This window comes from Peromyscus californicus, unplaced genomic scaffold (genome assembly GCF_007827085.1).
Source record: "Peromyscus californicus insignis strain IS unplaced genomic scaffold, ASM782708v3 Scaffold_13__1_contigs__length_99412109, whole genome shotgun sequence".
In the NCBI taxonomy this organism is placed as follows: domain Eukaryota; kingdom Metazoa; phylum Chordata; class Mammalia; order Rodentia; family Cricetidae; genus Peromyscus; species Peromyscus californicus.
In genome coordinates, this window is record NW_026294424.1 from 14265111 (window position 1) to 14285756 (window position 20646).

A 20646-nucleotide genomic window follows, 5' to 3' on the forward strand; every position below is an offset into this window, starting at 1 on the left:
CAGCAAATTGTATCAAATAATTAAAGTAAAATTAACAATAATCTTTCACAAACCATTTCAAGAAGTATGAGCAGGAAATATACCACAGTCTGTTCTACAAAGTTACCATCACCCTAACACTAAAATCAAATGAAATGCTCAGAGACTACAAGCCTTTAGGAAACAGACCTCACAGTCAGTACCAACAAACAAATCCATCGTCACAAAAAGGACTATAGTGGGCCAGTGAGATGGCTCAGCAGGTAAAGGCACTTTTCACAATGCCTGACAAACTGAATTTAATTTCCAGGACCCATATAATTGAAGGAGAGGACCAATTACTTTAAGCTGTCCTCTGATCTTCACACACAGGTCATAGCATTCATATACACCCCTCCCAACCTCCCAGCTATACAAATTAACAAATCCAACACCCTTCACAGTGAAAACACTCAAAACAGAACAGAAAGGATCGTCTTCAGTGAGATTAAGAACATCTTTAAAAACACAGTTAGCATTATTCTGAATACTCAAAAACTGAGACATTCCCTTTCCCCTAAGATAGAGGCAACACAAAGCCATTATTGATGAGGAAGTTCTAAATGAAGCAACTTGTAAGAAAAAAAAATTGCATTCATACCAGAAACAACAGCATGCAGCTAACTTCAGGTGTCATATTTTGCATGGAAAATACTAAAGAATACCCCCCAAAGAGAGCTAATAAATAAATTATACAAATAGAAAGGTATAATATCAATATGAAAATGTTAACAGCATGTCTCTACACCAGCAACAAAAATCTAAAAACTAGTTAAATTAAATTCCTTAAATTTAAATTCATTTAAAATAGCATTAAAATGAAATAAGTAGGAAGAAACAATAGAACTACAAAACTTAAAGTCAGTAAATTACAAAGTGCTCTAGGCCCTAGGACCAGGGGTACAACCCCTGCCCCTCTACCCTCACCCATTGCAGCCCCAGTTGCAGGCCAGCAGGCAAGACTCCTGCCGGGAGGCACCCACCCTTCCCCCAGTGGACCTTGAAATCTACAAATCCCGCTCCTTCCCCTAACCCACCCATCCCTGCAGACTGCAGCTGCTCCCTGAGACACAGACCCCACCAGCTCTGATTGAACCAAGAAGTGAGTGACTCTTCTCTCAGTTGGTCACCACAGACTCTAGGCCATAGGCCCAGAAGCACAACATGTGCCCCCCTACCCTCACCCATTGCAGTCCCAGCTGCAGGCCAGCAGGCAAGACTTCTGTGGACAGGCTTTCCCACTACCACCACCCGTTGGACCCACCCTGTAATCTACAAGTCCAACTCTGTCCCCCAAACCCACCCACCCTCCCAAGACCCCAGCAGCTCCCTGAGAAACAAACACTACCAGTGCCAACTGGACCAAGAGCAGCTTCCTGAGACACAGACACCCCTTGCACTGACTGGAGGAAAAGATGGGAAGATGACAGTGCAAGAATACGTTCAACAACATAAAGAGCAATATGGCACCACCAGGACCTAGCAGTTTTACTACAACAAGACCTGAACATCCCAACATAGAAGAAACAGAAGAAAACAACCTTAAAAATAAATTTATGAAGATGATAGAGGCCTTTAAAGAGAAAATAAAAAATTCCTTAAAGAAATAGAGGAAAAGACAAACAAAAAATTGGAAGAAATCAATAAAGCCCTTAAAGAAAGTCAAGAAAACAAAGAAAAAGCAATCAAACAGGTGAAGGAAACAGTTCAAGACTTGAAAATTGAAATAGAGGAAATAAAAAAGTAACAAACGGACAGGATGCTGGAAATAGAAAATCTGAGTAAACAAACAGGAACTACAGATGCAAGCATAACCAACAGGGCGCAAGAGATAGAAGAAAGTATCTGTAGTGTTGAAAATACAATAGAGGAAATAGATTCATTGGTCAAAGAAAACATTAAAGTCAACAAAGTCATAACACAAAATGTTCAGGAAATCTGGGATACCATGAAAAGACCAAACCTAAGAATAATAGGCATAGAAGAAGGAGAAGAATACCAACTCAAAGACACAGAAAATACATTCCTTAAAATCACTGAAGAAAACTTTCCTAACCTAAAGGAGGAAATACCTATGAAGAAGCTTACAGAATACAAAATAGACTGGACCAAAAATAAAAGTCCCCTCACCACACAATAATCAAAGCATTAAACACTCAGAATAAAGAAAGAATATTAAGAACAGCAAAGAAAAAAGGCCAAGTGACTTATAAAGGCAGAACCATCAGAATAACACCCGATTTCTCAATGGAGACTCTGAAAGCCAGAAGTCCTGCACAGACGTTATGCAGACACTAAGAAACTACAGATGCCAGCCCAGATTACTAGACCCAACAAAACAATCACCATAGAAGGAGTAAACATGATATTCCAAGACAAAACCAGATTTAAACAATACCTATCCACAAATCCAGCCCTACAGAAAGCACAAGAAGGAAAACTCCAACCGAAGGAAGTTAGATGCACCCACAAAACACAGACAATAGATAATCCCACACCAGCATCCCATAGAAGGGAAACACACATACACTACCACCAAAAAATAACAGGAATTAATAATCACTGGTCATTAATATCCCTTAATATCAATGTACTCAATTAGCCTATAAAAAGACACAGGCTAACAGAATGGGCACAAAAACAGGATCATCCTTCTGCTGCATACAAGAAACACACCTCAACTTCAAAGACAGACACTACCTCAGAGTAAAGTATTGGGAAAAGACTTTCCAATCAAATAGACTTAAGAAGCTAGCTAGTGTAGCTAACCTAACAAAATAGACTTCAAACTAAAATTAATCAAAAGAGATTGAGAAGGACATTACATATTCATCACAGGAAAAATCCATCAAGATGAAGTCTCAATTCTGAACATTTATGCTCCAAATACAAGGGCACCCACATATGTAAAAGAAACATTACAAAAGCTTAAATCGCACATCAATCCCCACACTCTAATAGTGGGAGACTTCAACACCCCACTCTCACCAATGGACAGGTCTTCCAGACAGAAACTTAACAAAGAAATAAGAGTACTAACAGATGTTATGAATGAAATGGACTTAATAGACATCTACAGAACATTTCACCAAACACAAAAGAATATAGCTTCTTCTCAGCACCTCATGGAACCTTCTTTAAAATTGACTACATACTCAGTCATAAAGCAAATCTCAACAGATACAAAAAAAATTGAAATAACCTCTTGTATTTTATCAGACCACCATGGCTTAAAGCTAGAACTCATCAACAAGATAAATTATAGAAAGCATACAAACTCATGGAAACTAAATAATGCTGAACAGAATCACCACTGGGTCAAAGAAGAAATTAAAGACATCCTAGCATTCAATGAAAATGAATGTACAACATACCCAAACTTATGGGACACTATGAAAGCAGTACTAAGAGAAAAGTTCATAGCACTGAATGCCTATATAAGGAAGTTGAAGAAGTCTCACACTAGCAACTTAACAGAAATCCTGAAAGCTCTAGAACAAAAAGAAGCAAACTCACCCAGGAGAAATAGACGCCATGAAATAATCAAATTGAGGGCTGAAATCAATAAAAGAGAACAATACAAAGAATTAATGAAACAAAGAGTTGGTTCTTTGAAAAAAATAAACAAGATAGACAAACCCTTATCCAAACTAACCAAAAGGCATAAAGAATATCCAATTAACAAAATCAGAAACAAAAAGGGAGACATAACAACAGACAAGGAGGAAATTCAGAGAATCATCAGGCCATACTTCAAAAGCCTGTACTCCACAAAATTGGAAAATCTAAAAGAAATGGATAATTTTCTGGATAGGTACCACACCCGAAATTAAGTCAAGACTAGATCAAAAATTCAAAGAGACCTATAACCCCTATGAAATTAGAAGCAGTCATTAAAAGTCTCCCAACCTGCCCCCAAAAGAAAGCCCAGGGCCAGATGGTTTCAGCCCAGAATTCTACAAGGATTTCAAAGAATAGCTAATACCAATGCTCCTTAAATTGTTCTACAAAATAAAAAAAATGTTCCACACAATAGAAACAGAAGGAACATTGTCAAACTCTTTCTATGGGGCTACAGTTACCCTGATACCTAAACCACACAAAGAAGCAACTAAGAAAGATAATTACAGACCAGTCTCCCTCATGAACATTGATGCAAATACTCAATGAAATAGTGGCAAACTTAATCCAAGAACACATCAAAAAAAATCATCTGCCATGATCAAGTAGGCTTCATCCCAGAAATGCAGGGATGGTTCAACATAGGAAAATCTGTCAATGTAATCCACCATATAAACAAACTGAAAGAAAAAAAAAAAACACATGATCATCTCACTAGATGCTGAAAAAGCCTTCAACAAAATCCAATACCCCTTCATGATAAAGATCTTGGAGAGATCAGGAATACAAGGAACATACCTAAACATAATAAAGAAAATTTACAGCAAGCTGACAGTCAATATCAAATTAAATGGAGAGAAACTCAAAGCAATTCCACTAAAATCAGGAACAAGACAAGACTGTACATTCTCCCCATACCTATTCAAAACAGTATTTGAAGTTCTAGCTAGAGCAATAAGACAACAAAGGGAGATCAAGTGGATACACATTAGAAAGGAAGAAGTCAAATTTTGCTATTTGCAGATGATATGATAGTATACACAAGTGACCCCAAAAATTCTACCAGGGAACTCCTACAACTGATAAACATCTACAGTAATGTGGCAGGATATAAGATTAACTCAAAAAAATCAAGACCCCTCCTATATACAAATGATAAACATGCCAAGAAAGAAATCAGAGAGACATCACCCTTTACAATAGCCACAAATAATATAAACTCTATTGGGGAACTATAAACAAGCAAGTGAAAGACCTGTATGACATGAACTTTAAGTCCTTGAAGAAAGAAACTGAAGAAGATATCAGAAAATGAAAAGCTCTCCCATGCTCAAGGATAGGTGGAGCCTATAATAAAAATGGCAATCTTACCAAAAGCAATCTACAGATTCAAAGCAATCCCCAAAAATAAAAAACCCAGAATAGCTAAAACAATCCTGTACAATAAAGTAACCTCTGGAGGCATCACCATCCCTGATCTCAAGCTCTACTATAGAGCTGTAGTAATAAAAATGGCTTGGTATTGGCATGAAAACAGACATGTGGACCAATGGAATCAAACTGAAGACCCTGACATTAATCCATACACCTATGAACACCAGATTTTTGACAAAGAAGCCAAAACTGTACCATGGAAAAAAGAAAGCATCTTCAACAAATGGTATTGGTATAACTGGATGTCAACAGTTAGAAGATTTCAAATAGATCCATATCTATCACCATGCACAAAACTCAAGTCCAAGAGGATCAAAGACCTCAACATAAATCCAGCTACACTGAACCTGATAGAAAACAAAGTAGGAAGTAGACTAGAACACATTGGCACTGGAGATCATTTCCTAAATATAACACCGGTAGTACAGACACTAAGAGCAACAATTAATAAATGGGACCTCCTAAAATTGAAAAGCTTCTCTAAGGCAAAGGACACAGTAAATAAGACACAACAGCCTACAGAATGGGAAAAGATCTTCATTAACCCCACATCTGACAGAGGGCTAATTATAGTAGAATATTTTAAGGTGTGTTACTTCTGTTTATGTTGCATTTGTTTGACTCTGTGAAGCTGTGTTACTATGCCCATTTAAAACACCTGATGAGCTAATAAAGAACTGAATGGCCAGTAGCAAGGCAGGAGAGAGGGATAGGTGGGGCTGTCAGGCAGAGAGGATAAACAGAAGGAGAAATCTGGGAGGAGAAATCTAGGAGCCAGAGAAGGAAGAGGACTTCAAGGACCAACCACCCAGCCACCCAACCACCCAGCCACCCAACCACCCAACCACCCAGCCACCCAACCACCCAGCCACCCAACCACCCAGCCACCCAGCCACCCAGCTACACAGCAAGCCAGGGAGTAAGAGTGAGATTTACAGAAGTAAGAGAACGGGAAAAGCCCAGAGGGAAAGACAGATGGGATAAGTTAAGATAAGGAAAGCCAGTTAGAAACTAAGACAAGCTGAGGCCGGACATTCAGAAGTAATAATAAGCTTCCATGTGTAATTTATTTGGGAGCTGGGTGGCGGGCCCGCAAAAGAAGAGCAAAGGGGGAAAATTAACAACAACAGCTGATCTCCAACATATATAGAGAACTCAAGAAACTAGACATCAAAATACTGAACAATCCAATTAAAAACTGGGCTACAGAACTTAACAGAGAATTCTCAACAGAAGAATCTCAAATGGCCAAAAGACATTTAAGGAATTGCTCAACATCCTTGGTCATCAGGGAAATACAAGTCAAAACAACTTTGAGATACCACCTTACACCTGTCAGAATGGCTAAGATCAAAAACACTGAGGACAGCTTATGTTGGAGAGGATTCGGATCAAGGGGGACACTCCTCTACTGTTGGTGGGAATGCAAACTTGTACAGCCACTTTGGGAATCAGTATGGCAACTTCTCAGAAAATTGGGAACCAATCTACCTCAAGACCCAATGATACCACTCTTGTGCATATGCCCAAGGCATGCTCAATCATACCACAAGGAAATTTGCTCAGCTATGTTCATAGCAGTATTATTCGTAATAGCCAGAACCTGGAAACAACCTAGATGCCCCTCAACCAAAGGAGGGATAAAGAAAATATAGTATACATACACAATGGAGTATTACTCAGCTGTAAAAATCAATAACATCATGAAATTTGCAGACAAATGGATGGAACTAGAAAAAATCATCCTGAGTGAGGTAACCCAGACTCAGAAAGACAAACGTGGTATGTACTCACTCATTAGTGGATATTAGATGTAAAGCAAAGGATAATCAGACTATAAGCCACACCTCCAGAGAAGCTAGGAAACAAGGAGGACCCTACGAGGGACACATGGATCGCCTTGGGAAAGGGAAACAGATGATATATTCATGAGTAAACTGGGGATGGGGGGCAATAGAGGGGAGGGAATTGGGTATAATAACATGAGAGAATAGGATGGTCGACCTGGTGGAAAGATGGAGCAGGAGAGCAATGAAAGAGATCTCTTGATAGAGGGAGACATAATAGAGTTGGGGAGAAACCTGGTGCTAGGGAAATTCCCAGGAATCCACAAGGATGGCCCCAGCTAAGACTACTACAATAGTGGAGAGGGTGCCTGAACTGGCCTTCCCCTGTAATCAGATTGGTGAATACCTTAAATGTCATCATAGAGTCTTCATCCAGTAACTGATGGAAGCAGATACAGAGATGCACAACCAAGCACTGGGCTGAGCTCTGGGAGTCCAGTTGAAGAGAGAGAGGAGGGATTATTTGAACATGGGAGGTCAAAATCATTATGTGGAAATCTATAGAGCCAATTGAATCAAGCTCATGGGAACTCACAAACTTTAGACCAGCAGCTGTGGAGCCTACGTGGGACGGAACTAGGCCCTTTGCATATAGGAGACAGTTGTGTAGTTTGGTCTGTTTGAGGGGCCCTTGGCAGTGGGATCAGGCTCTATCCCTGGTTCATGAGCTGGCTTTTTGGAGCCCATTCCCTATAGGGGCGGGGAGGGGGGGGACGCCTTGCTCAGCCTTAATGCATGGTGGAGGAGCTCGGTCCTGCCTCAACTGAATATTCCTGGCTTTGCTGACTCCTCATGGAAGCCTTTACCCTTTTGGAGGAAGGGATGAGGGGTGAGTGGCAGGGGGGGAGGAGGGATAATAGGGGGATCTGAGGTTGGTATGTAAAATGAATTTTAAAAATTCTTAAAAATATTTTTTAAAAAACAATAATTGGGAACTTACACTCCAGTTTAAAAAGAAAACTACAAAGCAACATGAAGATAAACTAGGCTTAAATAAATGTGAAGTTACTTAATGTTCATTGAGTGAAAGGATTAATAAGTGACAAAAATTGATCTATAGGTTCAATTCAACTCCTATTTTAAAAGCCCAATGTACTTTTTGTTGAAATTGATGTGGAATTGCATGGGACCCACAGTAGCAACAAAAATATCTTAAAAAAAACAAAACTGAAGACTTTGCATTTAATCACTTAAAGACTTACTATAAAGCAACAACAATCTAAACAACAAAGATGTTGGCATAAGAAAAAGAAATGCAGACCAATGGACCAGAATTGAGAGCCCATTATGAACCCTACAGCCAAATAACAATGACAAGATAGACTTCAACAACATGACAGTCATACACTAATGTATCAAAAGCAAAAAATAACTCAGAATGGATCATAGTGAAGACTATGAGACTCTTAAAAGGAAACAAAGAATAAACTAAGACTATCAAAGTTTAAAATGTACTTTTCAAAATGACTTAAAAAGTAAAAATATAATTCACAGAATGGGAGGAAATGTTTGCAAGTCATATTGTTTAATAAGCTTCCAACAGCCAGGATACTAAATAGTATTATATACAGTATTAGTACATAATAAAAAAAACTCTACAACTCAACAAAAACAACAAAAAGTAAGAACCAGATATGGTCTCAAATAGGCATTCTTACAAAAAGATACCTACATATTATACAGATATATATGAAAAGAGGCACCTCATTAGTATTAGGAGCATGCAACTCAAAACCACAATAAGCTATCATTTCACACACAACGAGATGGTCATAGTAAACATGGATGGATAGTAACAAGTGTTGTTGTGAATGTTAAGAAGTTTGGACCTTCATATACTGCTGCTATGAAGGAAAACAAGTTCAGGCCCTCTGGAAAGTATTTTAGCAGTTCTTCAATATGTTGAATATATATAATTGATATGTTAACCACGAACTATTCTCCTACGATATACTTAAGAGAAATAAAAACATACATTCATATACAAAAAAATTATTGAACTATAAAATGAAGTATTTACACAATCTCAACAAAAAAAAAACACCATCACACCAAATGAACACAAAGGCCATATAATGTGCGATTTTACTTAAGTCCTGAACAGCAAATACCAAACAAAGTATTAGCAGTGTTCGGGGACCGGGAATACTTGCTCAGTGAGCATAAGAGCTTCTTTACAATACAATAACAATGTGGAATTAGAGAGTTCTGATGGCTGTCAAACTTGTCAACAAACTACAAAACATGCAAGAAGGCATTTTGTGGCAAATAAAATGAACTCAATGAAAGTTCCAAAAAAGTTGCAGCTGCTGTGTCGCATATGAATACTCTGAAAACATATATCCAAAATCTTTATGGTGTTTAGATCTCAACTGAAAATTATTTTAGCATATTTAAGCTTTCCACATTTAATATTATAGTGAGCAGTGTATCTGTTACAAGTAAAATCACTATAGGAAAATTTTGTTAACTTTTAGAAATAATTTTTCTTGGCACACAGAATTAGACTTGAATGATTCCAGCTCTACAGAAACCACTTTAATTCAGCTCTGCAGAAGGAAACCAACTTCGGGAAGGAGAGTAACTGGGGACCATTAGCCTTTTCAACAGGACTGTCAAATTGTAAACGGATGCTAGTAACATTCTATTATTGAAAAGCTATTCATGAGTACCGGGAAAATGTGATGATCCCACTATTTTCAGTGAATCTTGAATCAAGCGAAAACTTCTTGGCAATCGAGCCAAATATCCAACTATGAAAAACAAAAAGAAAAAAGAAGTGATCTAAGTCTGTCTTATAAAAGCTCCAAAATATTAAAATAAGAGTATCTTGCCTCCATTGCAAAAAAGTATAAATCAGTTTTCTATGACTGCTATATACTGTTCTGCATACTCCTTAAAGAATTTAATATACCTATGACTTACACCTGTTATAAATCAACCCAACCTTTCTGTGCCTACTTCTAATACTCTCCTGCCTTACAGGACCCAAATCGGAAACCTCCCCCCTCAAATCCTCCTCCTGTCCTCATTACTCAGCTATTGTAACTGGCATCTCTCTTTTAACACTCAATCTACAATGAAATGCAGTTATTCATACACATACATCATTTTTCTTGGTACAAACTCCATTGATGGAAGCACCAGCGTTTAAGTCAACTTATCAAGAATTATTTGCAAGCACCTTGCCTTTGCCGCAGAAACTATTAAAACAATGACTATGAAAAACATCCTGCTAGTCTTCATTCATTGTTGAATGAACACATATGACAGCATGATGCTCTGAACAGAATGAATGGGGAAGGCCATGCAGTGACTGTAAAGCATTAACCCCCAAAGAATCTTAACAGCAAGCAAGTGTAAAGGAGAGATCATGTCATTAAAGGCTGGAGTGGAGTTTAATGGAAATTCTACCACATACTGAAATCGAGAAAGTTACCTTAAACTACCAGTTTGAGGGTTTCATCTGCAAAATGAGATTGACAGTAACTCCAACCTTACAGGTTTATCATAGGAGTTGTGAAGTGCTATATGAGTATCAGCCTTTACTACTCAGAGTTTACATTTTAAGATACTAATTGCTTATCCTATTTTTGATAGTCCTTATTGGAGAAAAAAGAAAGCCAGGCAAAATTTTAAAACAAAAACAGAAACTTTCATTACTAGATATAAGGCCAAGAGCCATATTCCAATGCATCTTTCTTAGACAGAATAATTAAAGACAATTTATTCTCACAGAACTATCTTTGCACCAAACACCTGGACTATATTTTATAGGGAGTAATCGTCATAACCCCCCCCCCATCGTGTCTTAGTATACTTTCTGTTACTGTGATAAACATTTTGCCAAAATCAGCTGGGGGTGGGGGATATAGAGAGGGTTCATTTCACCTTACAGGTTGTACATTGTCCAGGAAAGCCAAGGCAAGGACTCAAGCACAAACCTGGAGGCAGGACGCGAAGCAGAAGCATGGGGAAACACTACTTGCGGGCTTGCTTCCTCAGCCTTCCTCAGCTTGCTTTCTTACACAGCCCAGGACCACCTGCCCAGGGATGGCACCACCCCCAGACAACTGGTCCTTCCCACATCGAAAGCAATTAGGAAAATACCCCTACAGGCACTCTCAGGGGTCAATCTGATAGAGACAAATCTTCAACTGAGGTTTCCTATCCCCAGGTGGCTATAGTTTCTTTTAAGTTAACAAAAATTAAAAAGCCCCATTTCTTTCCTTTCTCCGCCATATCCCTTTCTTCACATTCCTTCTGTTTGTATCCTTGGTTACTTTAGCTTTTCATTCTCCCTTATTGGAACAAATTTTAACTTCTGACAAGTGTTATCTCTAGTACATTTCTTTAGGATCTATGGGACACAGCTTATTGTTAGTAAGTTTAAACACACAAATGCAGCCAAACTCTTCTACTTAAAAAGCAAATCTAGTAAACGCTCTTTTCTTTCTCCAGCATAAATATACTTTGAAAGGGTGAGAAGTGTTACAGTTTAATCTTAAAAACCCCGGCTACACCCTGCATTTTACATCCAGAACCAACAGAGGGCGCTCCACTATCAAGGATGTTTTAAGGCTCGCTGGGTTCACAATACATCACTTTCTATACGTCTCTGTATACACATGTCAGAAACACAAAGCTGGCGATGACCCACGGACCTCAGTTTATTAGGGCACTTTTCATTTCAAGTTTCACGTTTGAATAAATAATCTCCTGATTATTCAAACCGCGACCTTCTCTGCGCACACGCAGTTCTCTTTAGGACGCCCACACAAATCCAGGCTCTCTGGCGCAGTATCAGCCACAGAGGGTTGGAGGGTTTCTTTGTGTGAGCCGGGGTCACGTGACTCGGGGGGGGCCAACGCAATGCGCCCGCCATGCGGCGCCGAGCCTCACCTGCAGGGGGCGCCCGCAGCAAGGCGGAGAGCAGGACGGCGGCCACCGACAGCGCCGAGAGCGTGGAGCCCGCGGCCCCGGCCCGCCGCCGGCCCCGCGGAGCCCGGCCCGGGGCCAAGGCCTCCATCCACACGCCACCGCCGCCGGCCGAGCCTCGGCGCTGAAGGTCGTTACCTGGCGCGCGCCCACCCGCCGCCGGAAGTTGGCGGACGGCGGGCCGGAAGGACGGACCGACGGACACGCCGCCACTTCCGCTCGGGCCGTCTGCGGCCGGTGTGCTAGCTTGGGAGCTGGCTTGGGAGCCCATGGGAGGCAGGGGGGTCGATCCCCAAGGGGGCTCCTTTGCCTTTGAGGTCACCGCACCACCCAGGGAACCCTCCAGAACCTAAAAGTCTTGTCAGAGATTCCAAAGCTGGGAGAAGAATCTTGTGCCCCCAAGTTCTAACTGCTTCTCTGTGGTGCCTGTGGTCGAAGGGAAAGCCCTTCTTAATCACCTTGGCGGTGTGTTACATTCCAGCCTTTGGGTGCCCGCTCATGGCTGCACATCCTGAGAACTAGTGACAGTGCATGTACAGCCCTCACAAAGTTTCTGTCGATAGTAATGCCAGCCGTTTGTACATTGTCAATGTGTGGAACTTCACGGAAGATAGATGCAGTGGACACCTAGGAGGCATTAAAGGTATTGCCTAAAGAGATGGCACGATAGCAAAGCAGAGGAAATGACCATAGATGAAACTGAAGATCACCTTTCATAACCTGGATTCAGGAATACATACCAAGCCAGCTAAGCGGCCATTTATAATGAAAACGTATTTTAAATGGAAAGAGAACCATACATCCACTTTGCTGCCTTTGGAAGGATTTAATGATAGTCGAGATATGATGGAAATAAATCTTATATAAATATTTTGAACAACTAAAAACAATCTGGCTTCACTTTAATATGAAGAAATGAGTGGTACTGAGTGGACAAAAACTCACTGACTTTCATGTTTTCGATATATTGTGTCCAGGACCTCATGCTGAAAGACTTAACCATTTATTTCAACTTTACCTCTCCTTAATGGTATATCTCAAAATTTCAGTCATCATCAAAGGTGGGCGTGGCCGCATTCTGCTTATACATACTGCCATACAGTTGACCTGATTTATATATTCTGTTCCTGGATATTGTAGAAGCTTGGTTTGTTTTGTTTGTTTCTATTGTTTGTTTGGTTGGTTGGTTGGTTAGTTGGTTGGTTGGTTGGTTGGTGGCTTGCTTGCTTGATTCATTTAAGGAAGGTGTGGGCTATTATCCTCCAAATTCTAATACTTCAATTTATAGTTTTCATGCAACACCAAATTGTCTAGTTAAAAACAGATCTTAAGTGGACTGGTACACAACATTTGAAACAGATTTTTTTTTCATGTTGCCATTAACTGAAATAACATAAAAACCCTCATTGCTTTCACTCTGTACATTGTGGTAGCCTTAAGGAAACTGAGGATAATTTTAGGCACATAAGGAATGCACCTTTACTTTGGCTATAATTTGTGAATTACTGTCCTTAAAAATGAGTATAATGCATGTTCATTGTTGCAGTATGTTTAAATTAAACATACCAATTTTTATAATTTATCACATATCAGCTAATACTTAGTTGTAGTTTGTGTGTCAGAGAGAGACTGTATGTGTATGTATTCACTAGATAAATTTCAGTATATTCTTTAAGTGGCTATCTTACCCACAAAATATAAACATAGAAAATACATATATGTACATATATGTAGATGTGTATATGATATTAGTTTCCTGAGTATTGGAAAAAGAAGTGTAATGGAAATATTACTAGCACTTTTTGGGGGTGGGGTCCTAAAAATGCATTATGATGTACATAATAAGTAGTTCCATGAGTTATGGTTCTACCAGTTGCCAAGCAACAAAGGCTCTTTGGTTTTTTTTATTATTATTATTATTCTGCCCTATTTCTGTACTTTCCTATCACTCCTTCACCAGAAAAAAAAATTACCTTAAGATAAAAAAATTACTAACCTTTAGAAAATTGAATTAATAATTTTGTGCTAGATCTTCCATTACTGGAAATATGGGTTCTTAATAGTTAAAGAGAAAAGAATTATCAAAAGAATTTAATTCACAATCCTCAAAAATGATGAGAAATTCCACGGATATGGAGGTTAAGAACCAACCTGGAAAGATTAGTGTCTCTAAAAGGTTCATCTTCTCAGGAGCAAAGGCTATTGAGTATCCAGATTACCCACACTACCATGATCTCTTACGGAAAATGAACATGCCCTTTGTGAAAGGACTTGAAGATAGACATGACTATGGCAGATTTGAAAAGAAATGCAACCCTGCGTTTTTAAAGTTCCATCCTTATCCCCCTTCAGTCCTCCCAGACTGTCATGTGCACTACCCTTATCCCCCACCATATGGACAGGCATATCCATTGTTTCCACTTCGTGATGATGTGCCCTTAGGTGATCCCTGCTCAGGACTCATGAGTGCTGGTGCTGATGCTGATTTAAAGCCTGGCATTGGCAGAGTCATACCAAACCTGGTGAGTTTCAGTGATGTGAAACCTCAAAATCGAGTTCCTAGGCCAGACAAAGGATTTCAAACAACAATAAAAAGGCAAACAATACTATCAGAAGAACTGCAACAGAGCAGGAGATGGAGTTCCAGGAAAGTACCAGACATTTCCATCAGGGCAAAACTTGGAGGTAAGAAAAGTAACATAGCCTTTATATGTCTTTCAAGAACTTTTCAAGTGAGGTAAAGGAACATGAACTTGAGCTTTTTAGAATTTTAGCAGTTAAATTAGCATAAATTTTAACTGGACAAATTATTTCAAATTAGATTTTAAAAAGGTCTTATTTAAAATGATACAATGTATAAAACTGCTTAAACAAAATTTTGTTTAAAAAAATTAAATATTATTTGCAGTGATCAACAACAAAAATATTAACATATAACTTATTCTAGTTATATAGAATACCAAAGGAGGATTTATGTATCACTTTCATAGTTGTATCACAACCTTCCCTCTTTGTTTCTCTCCCTTATAAACAATCTGCTGATTGAAAAATTAAGGTTTCAGGGACTGAAATGAAATGGGAAAGAAGATGTAAGTAAATTGGATAAGAACGGGAACTAAAGCAAAGCAAGCCCTCCATAAATCGTGTTATGCTGCTGAAGGCTGAATTAATGGTCCTACCGTCATCTGCACTAGGATTCTCTGGACACATTTGTAGTGAAAAATATCTCCAAAGGAAAACCACAACAACTGCTTCCTGTGTAGGGAAGTGTGCATGGTAGGCAGGGAGGGAGGGATAGAAGATTAGCATCTCTTACTGTGGGAAAAGGAAAAGATCAAACCTGTGGTGGAGGTGCTTGGCTTGCTGTGGTGTCAGAAACTGCAGGACGCTTTCACAGTTCATCCTCAGCTTTCATCCAAAACCTTAGAGGATGAAGGAAGACAATATGTGAAGGAAGGGAAAAGCTACCCACGTTGGCACAGTAGAGATACATACTTTCTGACATTCCTCCCAGAGAAAGACTGTAGTTATTAGGGACCAAGAAGAAAGTACAAAGCAAGATGAAGAAATCAAAAAGAAAAGGGCAGTCAGCATGACTCCAGCCTCACCTTCCAACCACTTTTAAGCTGTAAGGGGAGAAACTGGAGAGTCATAAGCAGGGGAAAGAGTGGTGCTTTTTGTGTATCACTCCACTTTAAGTCTTCAAGGTGGGCTTAGGGAAATGCCTGAGTTATAGAATTCCTATAGAAAGTATTAATGAGGTCAGCGTATTTTGAGTTGATTATCTGAAAATTCTATCTAGGAAAATATTACTGAGAATCAAACACACTTATCTCAACAAAAAATAAACATGTTAGTTACTAGAAATAAAAAAAAACAGGAGCATGGACTCATTCTTTGTTAACATTCCAATGCATGATAGTTTATTACCAACAATACATCGTTAAAAGAGATAAAGTCATTTGTAGTCACATGCTACTTACCAGGCAAGCACAAAACCCCAGTCCAATATTATTTTAAAGGGAACATTGTTGGTCAGTTCTTGAAAGTAGTTCTCACCCTGAATTCTTAAAATATCATTACAAAAGACTTTAGGTTAAAGAAAGGGCTTATTAAAGGCACTAAATTACCAAAATAGTTTTGATAAACATGGTGACAACACTTAGAATCAAATTTAGGACTTATCTAGGCTGCATATTTTACTGCCTGATTCAGAACAAAACCTCAGAGTTTAGATCAAGACAATCTGAGCTTGAATTCTAAGCTTATCTGTTATGTGACCCAGGGACACTTAGAATTCTCTACCTGTGTGTCCTTACTTATAAACTATGGAAAGTAATTCATACCATGAAAATAATTACTATTTTATATGAATATGTTTCATGTAAAAATAACTAATGTGAAAAACAGAACCAGTGTACTAGATAGGATACATTAACCCCCAGAATGTTCAGTTGCTTTATACATAAATTGGAAACAATTTATCTCTTACAAAATTCTAAGAATTAAAATGCATAATGCCCAGAAAAATTTCTGGAACCTGAAGGAACATTAAGTAAATAATAGCTATTGTTATCAAGGAGTAATACTTGAGATTTGGGGATTGAGTTCTGCATAATTTTTGAAGTGTTTTAATGACTTTGAAGACCATAGAAATGTTTATTAATCATAAATGACAAGCATGTCAGATTTCAGCAAAACCAAATTCACACCCCCCAATAAATCCTGACAATGAAAGAAATCTTAGAATGAATTACACCACATTTAATATTTTCAGTGGAGTTTCACAAATATTAAGGTGAGGTCATGAAAGATTACATGGATGACTTTTCTTCCCATCCCAATCTTTTCACTTTTTGTTCCTGAATGGCTCTTCTAATACTCTACTAGGCAATGGTTCTAAACTTGCTCTACATCTAAGCTCTTTCCTGGACTCTGCCTCTCCTTGCAGCAGATGGCTTGGTTTTCCTTATCATAAATAAAATAAGTTTGCCTATTGTCACCTGCTTTTCTTCATTTTGGACTCCAACTAATATCAATATTTAAGCTCTCTGTATATCTTCCTATCTTCCTAATCATCTTTTCCATCTTTCTGAGGTAACTACCTTACCTTAGGCATTTTTATAAATATATATATATATATATATATATATATATATATATATATATATATATATATATATATAGGAGACTGGTTGGTTGAAACAAAGTCACTTATTTCTCACTGTTTTAGAGGGTGAGAAATCAAAAGTCAAGTGGTTTGGAGATTTGCCTCTTCATGAAGCCTTCCTGCCTTGCAGAAAGCTGCCTACTACCTCTGTCCCTCAGGTGGCAGAGAGAAATAGAGTTTCAATGAATCATCATTGCCATTATGAAATAAAGTTATATGTACTAATCAGTGGTTCATAAACATGTTGGACACTTAAACTGCATACCACAAACTTGGCTTACTCTTTGATATTCTTTAATTTCTTCTTTCAATAATGATAACAGTAAAAATGAAAAAATACAGCTCAGAATGGTCAAGACAACTCCATCTGAATAAGAAATATATTCACTATTGTAACCCAGAATAAGCTGGGGGTGAGGTACCAGAGTGGAATTCAGAGATGACCACTGAGCACTTGAACTGCACAAATCATCTGCAATCTTTCCTTTTCTAACATCTCTGTCCACATAGCTCCCAAATTTTAACTTCTGGATCCAAAGTTTGTACAGTGCATTAACTCACAGAGCAAAACTCTGATTGGAAGACAAAGAAGACTCTTCTGTCCCTAGGGGATGGAAGAAGGATTGTCTATGGAAACTACCAGAGTTACTACAGCATCATCATTTCTGTTAGTCACCTGAGTAAATCATAGTGATTTCTGAAAGTTTTAAAACTCCAAAGAAACCCATCTACAGTTTAAGTCCAAGGCTTTCCCTGTGCTGACCCTTTCTTCTCCTGTTCTTCCACCATTCCCTTCCTGACACTTTGTACGATAGCTATAACATTCTGTAGTTTTCTAACAGCATTATACTTTCATAGACCTGGCTACTGCTGTACATGCTATTTCTCTGCCTGGAACAACTGCTTTTCATCCACTTCCCCTTTTTCAAAAATTTAAGTCCTATTTAATTTTCAAGATTAGATCAGTTGTCATCTTCAGGAAGATGTTCCTAACTCCTGACAATCTGGTTGGACTAGATAACCCTTCTCTGCAACCTCACAGAACTCTGGGCTCCATTATTATTGCAGTTGCCACATAGTGGTTTCAGTGCTTCTGTGTATGAAGTTTCTGCTTGTTTATCAGAACCTCAGAACCAAACTCTGCTTTTCATTTTGATATGCCCATTCGTTTCTATTCCAGTATAGCAAGTACTTAGAAGGCTATATTTTTGTTAAATATATGGCTAATGTCTTAAGATTTATAATCTGTAATTAGATGGGTTGTCTACACAGTATCCAGAATTATTTTTGCAACTACCATTCCTAGTATGTACACACACACACACACACACACACACACACACACACACACACACACACACACACTATGTATGTGTGTATATATATATATATACATAGATATATATGTATATATATACAAATTCCTAGTATTCAACAGCCCTTTCACAATAGCACATTAAACATCCAAGCAGTTCTCTCCCCTGTTGTAATTTGCTAGTTACATAAATCTGAGAAATACTGTGTCTTCATAGCAATTCATATTGCAGAGATCATCCTTACCCATTTCTGTCAAAGATCCAGGAAATTGATTAAATAATTCATTACTAAATACCTAATACCATATAATGTAGCTCTCTAGTAGAGGAATATTGGGGTTTTCGTTTGGTCGGATTTTGGAAATGAATAATATTTTACTATCTTGATTCCTTCGTGTCAAGAGTTGGACAACTTAGCTAATATATTAATTGGTTATATAATTTCTTTTGATTCTGTCTAAAAACAGACTAAAACTCAATGGGAAAGTTACAGGAATTCTATTCGAGCATACATAGTGTTAGATGGGGATTGATGGAGGTGCTGCAGAAAGGAAAGGAAGCTGACAAGCCTCTCCAGAAGCGGATCTGTGCTCTACTCAGAGCAGCTGAAGGGAAGGGCCGTAGGGAAAGGCTGTAGGTCCCTCTGCAGAATGGGAGCTTGTGTGCATGGGGTGTGTGGGTCTCGAGGCATTAGAGGACAAAGTGGGGGAGGGCTTTAGAGACAGAAGACTCCATCTGAAGGTAAGTTCCCCTGCAGTCTGGAAGTGGTAGATACCAGCGGGTTTGGTATGTGGTCCGCCTTATCAGAATTTTGCACAGGTTTTATCAGCCAAGTCAACCGTCCTGTCCAAAGTTTCTCAGTCTACCTGAAGCTTTTAGTTAATTACCCTTCATTATCAACCCTCAGGACAGACAAAAAGGAAGAGAGGGGTGACTTTTTTTTTTCCATTGGCTACTTACTGCAGAAAGGGGAACAGTGGATAAGGGGCTAGGCTCTGTCCCCAGGCTCTACGGGAGCATAGATTGGGTTGATTTTATGTAGCAGAGGAGAGTTTTAACTTGATCAGCTGTGATGCATCATGCTATCTCCTTCGGGCACTCCTAGAGAAACCTCTACAAAGTTAGAGGGCTGAAATGGATGATTTGGTTACAAAGTAAAACTGAGAGATTGCCCGAAAGGTAGAGATGGAGGAGAAGGATTAGAAGTGGGAGGCACAGAAGTGAGCCAGTGAAAGGAAGAGGGTGTCAATAGATAGGGGGTCCATATTGTGGGGGAAGGATTCATACTGTGTCTCAAAGGGCTGTGAGTATTTGGCAGGGGTGAGTTGGGTCAGAATGGGAAGGATGCCAGGAGAGTTGATAAATTTGAGAAGAGCAATATCTTGCCATTCAGGATTTCAGAAAGAGTCTGGGGTGGTAAGAGTCTGGAAAAATCAGGCTGGATCAAGGAGATAACATTTGAGTGGCATTATATGATTATGTATATCTTATCCATATGTCTTATTAATTAAAAGCAGATTTAAACATTTTTATATTTAAAAAACTCACCTTAATTGTTTCAAAGATTCAGAACAATTAACCATTATTATGATTAATTTTAGTTTTACTATGAACAAAATGAAGTTGAGCCAAGTCAACAACTTTAGTTTATAGGAGCATTTACTTATAAGTCAATTTGTTACTAAATACATGATGTTAAAAATATCACAATCACATATGGGCAATTTATATGGACATAAAAGGAAATATGCTTTGACAAACCAATATTTTGAACATTACTGTTTGTTGGGATTATGGTTTTATAATTTTCATTGTGCAAGGAAAACTTAAAAGATATTGTTAGATCAGGCAGAAACAAAAGCATACACGTGTCAGTGGAGTATTGAGGGGAATGTTTTATTGAAGTTAGAGGAACACGGGCCTGAAGATATCAGACAAAAAGAGCCGACAGTGCGACCTGGCAGAGCCTGCTGCAGCGGCTCCTCACTGGCAGCAGCTTGTCTAGTACTTGGCCGTTTATCCTCCGAGTCTCTGTTGGGACCTGTGAACCTCAAGAGCGTTAGCTCCCTCTGTTAGTATGCCAGCATTGGAAGCAGGTGGTGAGGAAAAAAAATTTAGATTCACCTCAGAAGCCAATAACTGTATTGTGTAAAAACCATCAAAATTAAAACAAACCAAAATATTAAAATTATAAAATTACCATTTTAGATGTTTGATGTTTTCTCCTTAGTCTAATATAAAAGGGGTGTGCTGATTCCTAATGGATTCACTGGGACAATGAAGTTTTATGGGTGCCACCATT

General features: G+C 38.6%; 2 protein-coding genes across 5 annotated transcripts in view; one reads left to right on the plus strand and one right to left on the minus strand.

Moving 5' to 3' along the window:
* Positions 1 to 12129, minus strand: part of Zpbp (zona pellucida binding protein) — a 153973-nt gene extending 141844 nt beyond the window's left edge. For both annotated transcript variants that reach the window (XM_052734501.1, XM_052734500.1), the window contains exons 1-2: positions 11823 to 12129; positions 9593 to 9673 (exon numbers count right to left, since the gene is read on the minus strand). In XM_052734501.1, coding sequence (XP_052590461.1) covers positions 9593 to 9673; positions 11823 to 12129 — 388 coding nt within the window. The remainder of the gene's footprint in view (positions 1 to 9592; positions 9674 to 11822) is intronic.
* The window catches only part of Spata48 (spermatogenesis associated 48), a 231351-nt gene that overhangs the window by 160365 nt on the left and 50340 nt on the right, over positions 1 to 20646 (plus strand). Inside the window, exon 1 of one of the 3 annotated variants that reach the window (XM_052734503.1) lies at positions 12813 to 12919. The exons of 1 other annotated variant lie outside the window; for it this stretch is intronic. In XM_052734503.1, the coding sequence (XP_052590463.1) occupies positions 12886 to 12919 (34 nt within the window). In that variant the 5' untranslated portion in view covers positions 12813 to 12885. Of the gene's footprint in view, positions 1 to 12812; positions 12920 to 13963; positions 14544 to 20646 lie in introns of those variants that run through there. One more of the 3 variants, XM_052734506.1, reaches the window with a different exon arrangement.